General features: G+C 42.1%; 1 protein-coding gene across 2 annotated transcripts in view; it reads right to left on the reverse strand.

The window, feature by feature from the left end:
• Positions 1-15,394, reverse strand: part of cul1 (cullin 1) — a 98,782-nt gene that overhangs the window by 14,049 nt on the left and 69,339 nt on the right. For both annotated transcript variants that reach the window (XM_033050255.1, XM_033050264.1), the window contains exons 10-16: positions 14,314-14,421; positions 13,386-13,492; positions 10,891-10,939; positions 10,020-10,151; positions 3,701-3,818; positions 2,947-3,023; positions 2,710-2,841 (exon numbers count right to left, since the gene is read on the reverse strand). In XM_033050255.1, the coding sequence (XP_032906146.1) occupies positions 2,710-2,841; positions 2,947-3,023; positions 3,701-3,818; positions 10,020-10,151; positions 10,891-10,939; positions 13,386-13,492; positions 14,314-14,421 (723 nt within the window). The remainder of the gene's footprint in view (positions 1-2,709; positions 2,842-2,946; positions 3,024-3,700; positions 3,819-10,019; positions 10,152-10,890; positions 10,940-13,385; positions 13,493-14,313; positions 14,422-15,394) is intronic.

Here is a 15,394-nt window from a genome sequence, read left to right on the forward strand (position 1 = left end):
TCTGCTTTCCACATACGATGTGTGATCCTGCATGAGCACGGAGGAAATGGTAAAGCCAGCTGAATGGATTACTTCAATCCCAGTATTATGGGCCTGTCCCACTTTGGCAATTTTTTCGGCGACTGGCATAGTCGTAGCAGGTCGCTGAAAAACAGGCGACTGGACCCTCCCTACGACAATGTCTACAACAACCTACCACCCAGTTGACGTCAAGCTACCGACAACCGGCGACCCATTAGGACATCCACCTACGACCTATGACAACCTACGTCCACCCGCGACAAAATACGACCCTGTCGGCGACAACTGAAGACAACATAAGACAATTCTGTCGCTGGTACCTGTCGCCAGTTGGCGTAGGTTGGCCTAGGTAGACGCCAATGGAATTCACTGAAGTCAGCACCGGCGACAACCTAAGTCATCCTGGCGACAGCCTACAACAGCACCTACGTCAGGAGAAGTCAAGCTACGCTCATTGGCATCAAGCCAACTGTTGCCGAAAAGTTTTGAACATTTCAAAATCCAGTAGCGACAGAAAAACGCTACGATTCTTTGGGCGATTGAGGAACCTACTCACGACCATACAGGTGACACCCCGGCGACCATGTGGGGCCAGCCTAGTCACCTGTAGTCGCCTAAAAAATTGCCTAAGTGGGACAGGCCCATAATGGAAACCCCAGAGATTCTGGCACATGTTACATTGTCAAAGCATTTGCTCCAATTAATCACATGTTAGCTTCAATGACAATCTGGGAGGAAAAAAAACTTAAGGGGAGTGAAGAATTGAACAAAATAATTACTGCAAAAGTGTTTTAAGCACGGGAAAGATTTGAGACTCTAAGAACAATACTCTGAGAACTGTGAGCATGCTATCTTAATTTGATTATCAGATACGTTAAAAAAAATGTAGAAGCCACCATCAGAAAAAGGAAAAATGCCTTAAACTCATATAATGAAAATTTATGTCGGTGGATAAATTTGGATGTACAAGTGCTCATTAAAATTAAACGGTTTCTTCCATATACTCTCATTTGCAGGTTTTATTATTTTTTTAATTTACAGTAAAATTCCAATAATCCGTTCTCCAACTACTTCCCTACAGTTCAGCACATGGATCACCAGGTGCTGATTCCCCCATTCCCTTTCACGCAACGGGGCCCCGATTCCCAAGTTTCCTTGAAACCCACCTGGATTTTGCTCCCCATGCTCACTGGTACACTGGGAAAAGTTATCCTCTTACTGTATAACATCATAAAAAGTGAATTAAAAGTGTACTGGAGGATAAATGGGAATAACATTAAATGGTCCAGAAAATCTGCTAGTCTAGCAGCACCTGAACATGCTACATTGGAGTTTTACTGTGCATAATACAAAAACTTCCCATCACAAGGAGAGGTTACAAAAATTAATCTAAGCATTGTCTAGTCACTACCAGATGACTGAGGGGGGTGGAGGTATACTTGTGGAGGAATTATTGGCAGTGGTTATCTTTCCAGATAATAGCTTATCAAAGATCAACATGGACAACATTATTAATGTAAATTAATTGATGACTCAACTGCCATTGATCTGTTTTATCAAAGAACAAATTACCAAATACATCTTGAGAGGGTGACAAACTTCCTTGCTAGCAGAGCTCCAGCCAGATTACGAGAAAAGTTTTCTCATGCAAGTGCAGATCCTGCGCTCAGTTATGCGACATCTTATTTGTAGATGCTTACGCTCAAACCTTACCCACAAGCTACATAACCCAAGAAAATTGAAACCTTTGACGGAGGTATTTATAGTGAAGACTGTCAGACAACTCTGTTCAGAGATTCTTCCAATAAAATCTATTGATAATTAGATTGCTTGTAATATTAGCTTGGGAAGGTTATAAATGGGACACAACTCAATAATTAACCCTTTAAAAAAAAAAATTGGCGGCAAGTTTACCTAAGCAAGATATAACAATTTTCCGCTTCTTTTCAACTATCCAAAGGAATTAATTAGGCAGTGTATTCTATCAGAAGATTGATGACTTCCCTCTAATAGTGATAAACGCAGATAGGCCAACATTATAGCAGTAATACATATGATGTACAATATGTCTGACACAGGAGGTCCATATTCAAGGCTAAATGGTTTTATAAGCCAATCTTAATACATTCAAAAGAGCAATATATTTACTGAAAAGGGTGAAATGCTAAAAATACTCAGCCAGAATCAGCAAGAAACAGTCAACGTTTCAGGTTGGTGACCTTTCATTTGTGTTTATTTCTCCACGGATGCTAACTGACTTTCAGGACTTCTAGAAGCTTCAGTTTTTATTTCAGATTTTCAGCATTTGGTGAATATTTACTTTCATATTTACTGAAATGGCTTGGATAGACATGAAAGCGTTTTTCAAAAGAAAATGCAGACTTTTATCCAACAAAAAGTATTCAGTCATGATTTGGAAATCATATTGCTCGTATCAAAGTTAGTTAATTGTGACAAAAAGTAACATTATTCAACAATTTGTATCATTATAAACCTTAGAACATCCTGACTTTCTCCACTGAAAGATGCTTTATGTATCTTATTTGTACATTTCTGCTCCAAAAATAAATTATTAATTATAATAACCTTAAATTTGTTCATCTGACAAATTTTCTAGGTAGTACATTATACATTTTGTGGCAATACCCAAACCATGCCAATTACTTAAGACTATTGAACACATCTCACCTGCAAGGTATACCTATTTTTAAAGCAGTTTGTGACTAGCTCTCCTTTTGACAACTGGTAGAGCCATGTCAACTTCCGACCACTGTGCCGACTGGCATAGAAAGCTGTGAACCTCTGGTAACTCCGTTCCAACTGCAATAACAAAAAGCTGGCAGTTAGTTGATTGTTTTTTTCATTTTTACTATTATTTATAAAGCACATAACAACTAGAAATGAGCAGTAAAACATATAATTTACCTCAGATGGAAGTGCAAATGTACAAGATTGCTGAAAGGGCCAAGAACCGGAGCTTAAAACCTGAATACTGAAATCCACTGAAGGGAAAGAAAAATATATTTATTAAAGAAAATACTTATGATACATCAAAACATCAAACTACAACAAAGTGAACGAGAACACGTAAAATCGCAAGGAAATAACCCTACATTTATGCAGGCGAGATAATACTACACAATGTTTGAAATGTTCAAATTAAATTACTCTTGCTCCTATTTAAAGGTGGCACTAATCCACTTTAAAAGGTTAATCCTCCATTAACCAATGAATATGAGGATTTTTGATACTTATCGAAATGTTCACACATTATTAACTCTCTGCCTTAACCCTTAAAAATGCATTCTTAATGAAAGTTACATGGTTTTTATGTTGCCCTTGTTATATTTTCAATGCAGGTCACCCTCCCTGTTATGGAGGAGTTTGTGTTCTTAGAAAACGGTTTATATTGCATTTTTCCTTATCTCAAAGCCGTGTTATCTGTGCAGGCACCAAGAAATGCAAGTTGAAATAAAATTGTTTTTTTTTTTTTTCCACGTCAATTTGTGAGAACAAATTTTTATTCGTATCCCAGATTTTTCGTTAGCGATTTGCAAATTCCATAATGTTGAATTTCCATTACCTGAACTGCTATAAAGTAGGATGGCCTGCATAATGAAAACACATAAACACTCTGTACAAAGCAACTGTCAGATCATTATTCACAACTTATACTTACAATCAAGTGGTTCCGAGTTAGACAAATGTTTTTTAAATTGTTCATTCAAGTCCTTGCTCACACCAATATCTTGAAACATTCTTTGTAGTTTAGAGGTATACTCAAAGCCACATGCTTGCTTAAATATAAAGAAAACAACTAATCAGTTAAGTTTAATTCATTCCTATGTTCTGATAAACTATTCAATAAAGATATTCTGGGTAATTCTGTTTATTGTGTAAAATTGCAAAAATATAATTCTGTAACATTTGTAGCATACAGTATTAAGTTGTAATTAAATAGATTGCAAATAAGAAATGGTGCCATTTGCAGCAATAATAAATTACTCATCGAAAAGACTGTGCTACAACAGAGGTGTTCAAAAATGATCACTTGCGAGTGCATTTCAAAGCAACCCAATTGGCAAGGGTTTTACACAAAACACATGGCCTGTGACTTGCTTGCTGGGTTTTGCCAGCAGTTCTGTATGGAACTGCCAGCATTTACTCCTGTAGTTGTGGGAAGTTTGGGGGTCCTACATGAATGTGGAAATCCAGAATATGCTGACCATGGTTTGACTGTGGGTACCTGGTAGCAGAGCAGGAGCTCTTGCGGGGAAATCTACTCTCTGATCCTGTTCTAGGTTAAACCTGACACACAATCTGCAAACCCAGTGACTTCAAATTGAGATTTTACATCTGCATGAACGAGGTACTTTTAATTATTTGTGCCACAGTAATAATCTTTATTATTTATAATGCTTTAAGTGTTAGTTTTTTTAACTTGGTTAAAGTTTTAATAGCTTCATATTTGGTAGCTTCTAAATGGGTCTGAACATCAGAGCACTCAGAAGCACTAAAGCACCTTGGACCGACCAACATGCCCCATCTGCACTAGTCCCACCTGCCTGTGTTTAACCCATATTGTTCTAAACTTATCCTATCCATGTACCTGTCCAAATGCTTTTTAAACGTTCTGATGGTACCCGTCTCAACTACTTCCTCTTTTCCATATACCTACCACCCTTTGTGTAAAAAAGTTACCCCTTAGGTTCTTGTTAAATCTTTCCACATTCACCTTAAACCTCTGTCCTCGGGTTCTTGATTTCCCTGGGGAAGAGACTTGGTGCATTTACCCCAGAGCTGCCAAGTATTTTGCTGAGGAAATCAGTATTTTTACACGGTGCCATTTTGCTGAAATGTTTTTTTTTTAAATGTGCGGTCATACCCATGTAAGAGTACAAGAATGCATAACTTTGCTACCAATTGACATGTCTTCTACGCACCTTACTTGACAGTGCATTCATTACCATCTCTTTGTATACTGCTGTTTGAATGGCTGCTTCCTGCTTTTAGCACCAGATGATGGTGTAGAAGCCGTTTTGGAAGCCTCTCTCTCCCTCCCTCTCTGCCTCTCTCCCTCTCTCTTCCTCCCCCTCCCTCTCCCCCTCCATTTCCCTCTCCCTCTCTCTTTCCCTCCCACCCTCCCTCTCTCTTCCCTTCCTTTTTTTCTCCCTCCCTCTTATTCACTCCTGCACTCCCTCTCTCCTTTTTGCTCTCTCCCTCCCCTAACAGTCTGTGACCCATAGCGCTGTGACCATAGAGCTATGTGTAAAGGCAATAGCACTCCAGCTGGGAACGCTATTTTTAGAACCCAGAGCGTTTAAAATTCCCACGCGTTAACCTGACAGGGCTGTTTAAACCTGGAGCGGGACAGACAGATCAAAGCTTACAAAAATAATTGGCCAGATCTTGAAATTTAAAATACTAATAGATTTAATCTGCTATTATTTTTAAAGTTACAGTATGACTTTTTATATCCATGCATTTTTTTAAGCAGCAAGATAAAACAGTAAGTCGGGCTGATTTAAAAAAAATCTGTAGTGGCCTGGTCAAGGTCAGGAAAAGACCGGACGCCAGGCGGATTCAAAAGAAGCTTTTTAATTCCAACAGTCCGAGAACACACACACACGACACCCTTATCCCTACCCCTCGGGAGTCGTCAGGAAACCCCGTGGCAGACCAACGCCCCTGTCCCTCAATCGGCGAGGGGGATTATCCAAGGAGTGGCCTACCCCCCAGGGACCGCCACAAATCCGTATTTTACAAAGGAAATTGGTACATCCGTATTCTGATCGCATTTCCATACAAAATACAGAAAATCCGTACTACTTGGCAGCTCTGTTACCCTATCTATTCCTCATGTGATCTTATAAACCTCTACAAGATCACCCCTCATCCTTTTATGCTCCAAGGATTCAGATTCAGATTCAGATTCAATTTTAATTGTCATTGTCAGTGTACAGTACAGAGACAACGAAATGCATTTAGCATCTCCCTGGAAGAGCGACATAGCAAATGATTTGAATAAATAATAATAAGTGATAATAAGTGTCCGGGGGGTGGGGGGGTGATTGGCAGTCACCGAGGTACGTTGTTGAGTAGAGTGACAGCCGCCGGGAAGAAGCTGTTCCTGGACCTGCTGGTTCGGCAACGGAGAGACCTGTAGCGCCTCCCGGATGGTAGGAGGGTAAACAGTCCATGGTTGGGGTGAGAGCAGTCCTTGGCGATGCTGAGCGCCCTCCGCAGACAACGCTTGCTTTGGACAGACTCAATGGAGGGGAGCGAGGAACCGGTGATGCGTTGGGCAATTTTCACCACCCTCTGCAATGCCTTCCGGTCGGAGACAGAGCAGTTGCCATACCATACTGTGATGCAGTTGGTAAGGATGCTCTCGATGGTGCAGCGGTAGAAGTTCACCAGGATCTGAGGAGACAGATGGACCTTCTTCAGTCTCCTCAGGAAGAAGAGACGCTGGTGAGCCTTCTTGATCAGAGTTGAGGTATTGTGGGTCCAAGAGAGGTCATCGGAGATGTTGACTCCCAGGAACCTGAAGCTAGAAACACGTTCCACCTCCGTCCCGTTAATGTGGATGGGGGTGTGCGTGCCGCCCCTGGACTTCCTGAAGTCTACAATGAGCTCCTTGGTCTTCTTGGAGTTAAGGGCCAGGTTGTTGTCAGCGCACCATGCTGCTAAGTGCTGGACCTCCTCCCTGTAGGCCGACTCATCGTTGTTGCTGATGAGGCCAATCACCGTTGTATCATCTGCATACTTGATGATGGTGTTAGTACCATGTACAGGTGTGCAGTCATAGGTGAAGAGGGAGTAGAGGAGGGGGCTCAGCACACAGGCCTGTGGAACGCCGGTGTTCAGGGTGAGGGTTGAAGAGGTGTGCTTGTCTAACCTAACAGACTGGGGTCTGTTGGTTAGAAAGTCCAGTATCCAGTTGCAGAGGGAGGGGTCGATGCCCAGGTTACCGAGTTTGGTGATCAGTTTTGATGGTATAATGGTGTTGAATGCTGAGCTGTAATCGATGAACAGCATTCTTATGTAAGTGTCTCTGTTGTCGAGGTGGGAGAGGGTGGAGTGAAGTGCCGTTGAGATGGCATCCTCCGTACTCCTGTTCTTGCGGTAGGCAAACTGATAGGGATCCAGTGTGGGGGGTAGGCAGCTTTTGAGGTGTGCCAGGACCAGCCTCTCGAAGCACTTGGTGATGATGGGGGTAAGTGCAACTGGGCGGAAGTCGTTGAGGCTTGCCGCAGTGGAGTGTTTAGGCACTGGCACGATGGAGGTGGTTTTAAGGCACGTGGGGACAACTGCTTGGGCAAGTGACAGGTTGAAGATGTCAGTCCAGACGTCTGTCAGCTGCGCAGCACAGGCCCTGAGCACGCGCCCGGGGATGCCGTCAGGGCCAGCAGCTTTACGTGCATTAGTCCTACTCAGTGCCACGAATACGTCGTAGGGGGTGAGTGTGAGGGGTTGGTGATCGGCAGGTAGCACAGCCTTGATGGCTGTCTCTAGATTGTCCCTGTCGAAGCGGCCATAGAAGTGGTTAAGCTCCTCAAGGAAGGAGGCGTCGCTGGATGTGGGGGTGGTGTTGGAGGGTCTGTAGTCCGTGATGGCCTGGATGCCTTGCCACATGCGTCGGGGGTCGGAGTTGTTGTTGAAGTGCTCCTCAATCCTGAGCTTATGGCAGTGCTTGGCCTTCTTGATGCCCCTCTTCAGGTTAGCCCTGGCTGAACTGTAGGCTCGAGCAAGGAATGGTCCTTGGAGAGGATGTTTCCATTAGTGGGAGAGTCTGGAACTAGAGGTCATAGCCTCAGAATAAAAGGACATTCTTTTAGGAAGGAGATGAGGAGAAATGTATTTTGTCAGAGAATGGCGAATCTGTGGAATTCTTTGTTACAGAAGGCTGCAGAGGCCAAGTCAGTGGATATTTATAAGGAAGAGAAAGATAGATTCTTGATTAGTACAGGTGTCAGAAGTCATGGGGAGAAGGCAGGAGAATGGAGTTAGGAGGGAGATATAGATCAGCCATGATTGAATGGCGGAGTAGACTTGATGGGCCGAATGGCCTAATTCTACGCCTATTCCTTATGACGTCCTAGCAGGCTCAACCTCTCTTTTAGACTTTAGGAATACAACGTGGAAACAGGCTCTTCGGCCCATCCAGTATACACTGACCAGTGATCACCCCCTTACACTAGCACTATCCTACACACTAGGAACTATTTACTATCTTTGACATGCACTCGCAAGTGATTTTTTTTTAACACTGCTGTTGGAGCGCAATCTCTTGTATGATTGATTTATTATTTAATCTTTAGATTTAATCTTTACCAAAACCAATTATATCAAAACTGTTTGTCTTTCGAGTGTGGGAGGAAACCAGAGCACAAGGAGGGAGCCCATGCGGTCACATGGAGAACGTACAGACAGCACCCGTAGTCAGGATCAAACCCAGGTCTCTGGCACTGTAAGGAAGCAACTCTACCGCTGTGCCACTATGCCCCCTTCTCTCCCTGCAGCTCAGGCCCTTGAGTGCTGGCAACAGCCTTGTATATCTTCTCTGCATCCTTTCCAGCTTAATGACATATTTTCTTTAACTGTGAGACCAAAACTAAACAATACTCCAAATGTAGCCTCACCAATGTCTTGTACAACTGTAACATAACCTATCAACTTCTATACTGAATACTCTGATGAAGACCAAAAGCCTTCTTGACCACCTTATCTACCTGTGACGCCACTTTCAAGGAATTATGTACATGCACTCCTAAATCCCTGTGCTCTACAATACCTCCCGAGCCCTGCCATTCATTGTGTAAGTTCTGCCCTTGTAAAACATCCCACAACATCTCATACTTTTCCATATTAAACTCCATCAAGCATTCCTCAGCTCACCTGCCCAACCAATCAAGAGCCTGCCGAAATCTACAATACCACTCACTTTAGATAGACACAAAGTGCTGGAGTAACTCAGCATGTCAGGTAGCATCTTTGGAGAAAAAGTAGTGTCATCTACAAACTTACTAATATGTCTTGTATGTTCTCATCCAAATAATTGGTATAGAAGCAAACAGCAATAGGCCCAGCACTGAACCCTGAGGCACAGCAATAGGCCCAGCACTGAACCCTGAGGCACAGCAATAGGCCCAGCACTGAACCCTGAGGCACACCACTAGTCACAGGCCTCTAGTCTGACAAAAACAACCTTCCACCATCATCCTCTGCTTTCTTCCATGAAGCTAATTTTCTATCCAGTTGGTTAGCTCTCCTTGGATCCCATGTGATCTAACTTTCCAGGGCAGCTGACCATGCAGAATCTTGTCAAATGCCTTGCTGAAATCCATAGAGACAATATCTGGAGCTCTGCTCTCATCAATCTGTCTGGTCACATCTTCATAAAACAGATGGTAAGCATGGGTAGTGCCTTTGCTGCCAGGTGTTTGAAACTGAGGAAGGCTGTAGAGGGTCACGACGTGAAATGTCTTCCACAGATGCAGCCAGACCTGCGGAGTTACTAAAGCATTTTGTGTTTGGTTTTGATAAATCAATATCTGCAGTTCCTGTTTTTTCCACTGCTTGAAACCTGCCCACATGACACAGTTACTTTACACAAGTATTCACTTGGCCATTCTAGATATGTACAAGTATGTGATTGAAATGGTTCAGCAATGAAATGGTTCAGTTGGCGGGCTTCACTTAAAACCTTGGTCAATGTCATTGTCACCGAGAGTATCGAAACTATGCCAGATAATGATGTACCAGGCTGTCATACGCATTACATCAACATGAAATTGGTCAAGCCAAGGTTCTATACATCCATTTGAATTATTCACAGAACTCAAATATCTAAGTTTGACTTTAAAAAGTCAATTCAGCTCTGCTGATAATTTTAGTTTGAAAAAGAGATAATCAACCCAAGAGCAATGACCAATCTTAGCCAAAATGACAGGGACATTAATGAAGAAATCAAGTTAAAAGAAAGCTGCACTGACCTTTAGTTTGGAGATCATGCTTGCTTCTGCATCATCGCTTGCACTGTTCTGATGAACCAGTCTCTTTGCTAACATCTTGGCATAGAACTTCTGAAATACATCCTTGTCTTCAATATACTTAAATACCACCATCTGAAAAATGACCAATTCAATCAATTATTGTTTTTTTAATATCACATTTAGAGTAAGAGAGCCATGCAGCACAGAAACAGGCCTTTTGGCCAAACTCATCCATGCATACTAAGATGCCCCACCTAAGCTAGTCCCATTTGCCCGTGTTTGGCCCAGATCCCTCTAAACCTTTTCTACTCATGTACCTGACTCAACTACCTTCTCTGGCAGCTCACAATGACCTCTGGGTGATGGAGCGAATGATAATCACGTAGACAGATTTGTCTAGGATCACGATGAACTGCTATTGATGGATCAATTAAGGTAATTGGAAAGCATGCTATCATTCTTAAAGTATCCAATAGAGTGCTCTGAACGTGCCCCATTTGTAGTACAGTTATTCGCTGATCTGCTCCAGTAACTGAGGTATGTTTTGTACACCCAGTTGGTTTACTGGCTAACTCCAGATTCTGATTAATGATTTAGTCGTGGTAAATCATTTAATATTAGAGGGAGGTGATTAGATATTCTCGTCTATAATTCAATTGCACAAAGGTTAGTGTTTTTTCAGTCCGAGTCAAATATTATTTTGTTCTTGCTGCTTGCGGACAAGATATTCCAATAAAATAAAAGCTGTAGGTGGAAAATACTTTTCAATTTTCTTATATGAGTTGCAATATTGTTGTATGAACCCATAACAGGACTGGCCAAACCCATCTTGGCATCTAAAGTAAAGTGGCAAATTTTAAAAAGTTCTCACCACTTGATTGAGGGTATCTTCAAGCTCAGCCTCTTCTGGATTCTTAGAACTGCAGAACACAAATTTAGGAACCAATATTAAATCAATACTCAGAAAAGTTATAACTACAAATTTTCCATTACAGCAATACTTATTTTTTACTACAGCAACGGTGATCTATGAATATATAGCAACGGCTAGTTAGGAACCTTGAAATACAGCAAGAATCAAATATGCATTTCCATGGAATGATAATGACATTGCATTCTTATGTGACAATATTGTGCTCAGTTAAGGAAACATTGCCTATTCTTATGTGGAAACAGACCCATTGGCCCAACTTGCCCGCGCCGACCAACATGTCCCATCTGCCAGCGTTTGGCCCATATCCCTTTAAACCTATCTATCCAAGTACCTGTCCATAAATGTATTTTAAACATTGTGATAGTACCTGCCTCAACTACCTCTACTGGCAGCTCATTCTAAATGCATTTAGGATTCCCATTAAATCCCCACCCCCGTTTTGTGGAGAAACTTGTTCTGGCTCACCTTCATGACAACAGTGCATAATCTCATAAGGCCCTACCGCAGTGACTAGTGGGGTCCCGCAATGCTCGGTGCTGGGACCCGAGTTATTTACAATATATATTAACGATTTAGACGAGGGAATTAAATGTAACATCTCCAAGTTTGCAGATGACACAAAGCTAGGTGGCAGTGGGAGCTGCAAGGAGGATGCTATGAGGCGTTGGGTGAGTGGGCAGATGCATGGCAGATGCAATATAATGTGGATAAATGTGAGGTTATCCCCTTTGGTGGCAAGAACAGGAAGGCAGATTATTATCTGAATGGTGTCAGATTAGGAAAGGGGGAGATGTAACGAGACCTGGATGTGCTTGTACATCAGTCACCGAAAGTAAGCATGCAGGTACATCAGGCATTGAAGAAAGCTAATGGCATATTGGCCTCCATTGCGAGAGGATGAGTTTAGGAGCAAGGAGGTCCTACTGCAGTTGTACACGGCCTGGTAAGACCGCATCTGGAGTATTGTGTGCAATTTTGGTCTCCTAATTTGAGGAAGGACATTATTGCTATTGAGGGAGTGCAGCATATGTTCACCAGGTTAATTCCTGGGATGGCGGGACTGACATATGATGAAAGAATGGGTCGACTGGGCTTGTACTCACTGGAATTTAGAAGGATGAGAGGGTATCTTATAGAAACATATACAATTCTTAAAGGATTGGACAGGCTAGATGCTGGAAAAATGTTCCCGATGTTGGGGGAGTCCAGAACCAGGGGTCACAGTTTAAGAATAAGGGGGAGACCATTTAGGACTGAGATGAGGAAAAACATTTTCACCCAGAGAGCTGTGAATCTGTGGAATTCTCTGCCACAGAAGGCAGTGGAAGCCAATTTACTAGATGTTTTCAAGAAAGGGTTAGATTTAGCTCAGGGCTAAAGGAATCAAGGGATATGGGGAAAAAACAGGAACAGGGTACTGATATTAGATGATCAGCCATGATCATATTGAATGACGGTGCTGGCTCAAAGGGCCGAATGGCCTACTCCTGCACCTATTTTTCTATGTTTCTGTGCAAGGTCTCTGCATTTAGGATTAGCAGGGCTTTGGCCAGCAAGTCATTATGTACAGAACAAGAAAAGATGAAGCCACTTGCTCCGTGGCCAGCACTTAGCAAAGGCAACTTTCCACTGCAGTAAATTCAGACCTAATTGAGTAGAACACAGGGACATTTATTTAAAACATGAGAATTACGCGAGGAACCACAAGCCAAACAGTTGATATCACTGCCTTATTTTTAGAAACGTAAAAAATAGGTGCAGGAGAATGCCATTCAGCCCTTTGAGCCAGCACTGCCATATGATCATGGCTGATCATCCAAAATCAGTACACCGTTCCGTCTTTTTCCACCATATCTCTTGATTCCCTTAGCCCTAAGAGGGCTTGATTCCCTTAGCCCTAACTTCATGAGTCAAGAGTGTTACTTATCATACGTACCGAAATGGAACAATAAAATTCTTGCAGCAGCACACCAGGTTATCAATAGATAACATGATAAAGAAACAAAAAAGTTTAATAAATTTAAAAAAAAAGTCCTCAGTGCAACCAAGATAGCTTGTAGTTTGGTTAATTTGGGTTCTTCATGAGCAGCGCCTTCCATAGATCTCATAGTTTAAAGTAGATGAGCGAGACAAGTTTGTTTTTTTACACACTCAAGAGACTGGTGGGTACCTAGAATTCGCTGCCAGGGGAGCGATGCAAGCAAATAGTGGCGTTTAAGAGGCATATAAATAAGCGCATGAAGATACTGGGAATGGAGGGAAATGGAGCACAAGCAGGCAGAAGGGATTAGTTTAATTTAAAATCATGTTCGGCACAAATGTCATGGGACTGTACTGTACCTATACTGTACTGTTCAATGTATATTAACACTAGCCCAGAGTTCAGTTATGTGAAGAAATTTGGGATAGCTGGATAATTTTCCCGTTCTTACCTTTTCTTCAGTAAAGAGTCACAGTATCGTGCCAGTAATTCTGGAGATTTACTTGATGACTGAGCCATTTTTGTTACTGCATTATTATTTATGAAACGACCACATGCCTACATAAAACCAAATCACAATTTTAAACATCACTATAAAAATGGCTGTTAGGTCTTCACACCTTCAACTAAAACATTATCAAATAACAGAAGAAGGTTCTTAATCTTGACATTTTATATTTTTATTTAATGTATTGTTAGCACAATGCATCCTCAAATTTAACAAATTACAGGAAATAATTAAAGTCACATAGAATTTGATTCCATTTAAATTAATTAAAGGAAATGTTGATTTACTGAGCAGCTCAGGATCCTTATAATTGGGCACCTTCATCCCTTTATAATTCTTGAATATCTTGTTATATGTCTCCATTTATTGTTTTGATATCCTTCTATATCCTTCTATATATCCTTCTATTGATATCCTTCTATATCCTTACCAAATTCTATTGACTGCAGGTTTGAAAATTTTGGGTTGAGACCCTTCTTCAGACTTTAGTCTGAAGGTCTCGACTCAAAACATCACCTATTCCTTTTCTGCAGAGATGCGAACTGACCCGCTGAGTTACTCCAGATTTTTGCATCTATCTTGAGCTTTTCACTGTACCTCAGTACATGCGAGAATAATAAACTAAAATAGCACCTCTCCAGAAAAACAATTAACATTTTAGCTCTCCATACAATTCATTAACCAACAGATCATTAACAAAAACATTAATTCAGTTTTCCCCTCCACTCAACCTCTAGCCAGTTGCGTTTTTCCAGAATTTTACCAGAATTTTCTTTTTATGTTTTGCACTTGCTTTTATTCTGTTCTGCAGCTGCGAATGGTCACATTTAGTTTTTATTAGATGCTGGTTGCCATAAAACAACTGTCTTACCTTATCTAAAGCAGCCACAAAACCAGCATCATTGTTGAAAGCTGACATCACTAATGCATTGTACTTCTTATGGACATCCAGAATTGTTTGTACATACATTTTGGGATCCTGAGTCAAAAAAGGAAATATACATGTAAATATAAATATAAATATTTGCAAACAAATACTTGGCCATGCTGAAAACATACTTATTGATGTGAAGAGTTTATTTAACAACAAGGCTTCATAACAGTTCATTTGGAACAATAATTTCAATGGTGGATACAAAATGCTGGAGTAACTCAGCAGGTCAGGCAGCATCTCTAGAGAAACGGAATGGGTAACGTTTCGGGTCGAGACCCTTCTTCTGACTGATGTCAGGTGAGGGGGTGGGACAAAGGCAGATAGAATGTAGTCGGAGACAGTAAGACTAATGGGAGAACTGGGAATGGGGATGAAGAGAGAAAGCAAGGGCTATCTGAAGTTAGAGGTCAATGTTCATACCGCTGGGGTGTAAACTACCCAAGCGAAATATGAGGTACTGTTCCTCCAATTTGCGCTGGGCCTCACTCTGACAATGGAGGAGGCCCAGGACAGAAAGGTCAGATTGGGAATGGGAGGGGAAGTTGAAGTGCTAAGCCACCGGCAGATCAGGTAGGTTAAGATGGACTGAGCGAAGGTGTTATGCGAAACGATTGCCGAGCCTGCGCTTGGTCTCGCCGATGTAGAGAAGTTGACACCTAGAACAGCAGATGCAGTAGATGAGTTTGGAGGAGGTGCAAGTGAACCTCTGCCTCACCTGGAAAGACTGTTTGGGTCCTTGGATAAAGTCGAGGGGGGGAGGTAAAGGGACTGGTGTTGCATCTCCTGCAGTTGCAGGGGAAAGTACCTGGGGAGGGGGTGGTTTGGGTGGGAAGGGACGAGTTGACCAGGGAGTTTCGGAGGGAATGGTCTCTGCGGAAAGCACATAGGGATGGAGATAGGAAGATGTGGCCAGTAGTGGGATCCCGTTGGAGGTGGCAAAAATGTTGGACGATTATATGCTGTTTGCGACGGCTGATGGGGTGGAAGACGAGGACAAGGTTACGAATGGGGGGAGGGG

This window comes from Amblyraja radiata, chromosome 2, assembly GCF_010909765.2.
Source record: "Amblyraja radiata isolate CabotCenter1 chromosome 2, sAmbRad1.1.pri, whole genome shotgun sequence".
Taxonomy (NCBI): domain Eukaryota; kingdom Metazoa; phylum Chordata; class Chondrichthyes; order Rajiformes; family Rajidae; genus Amblyraja; species Amblyraja radiata.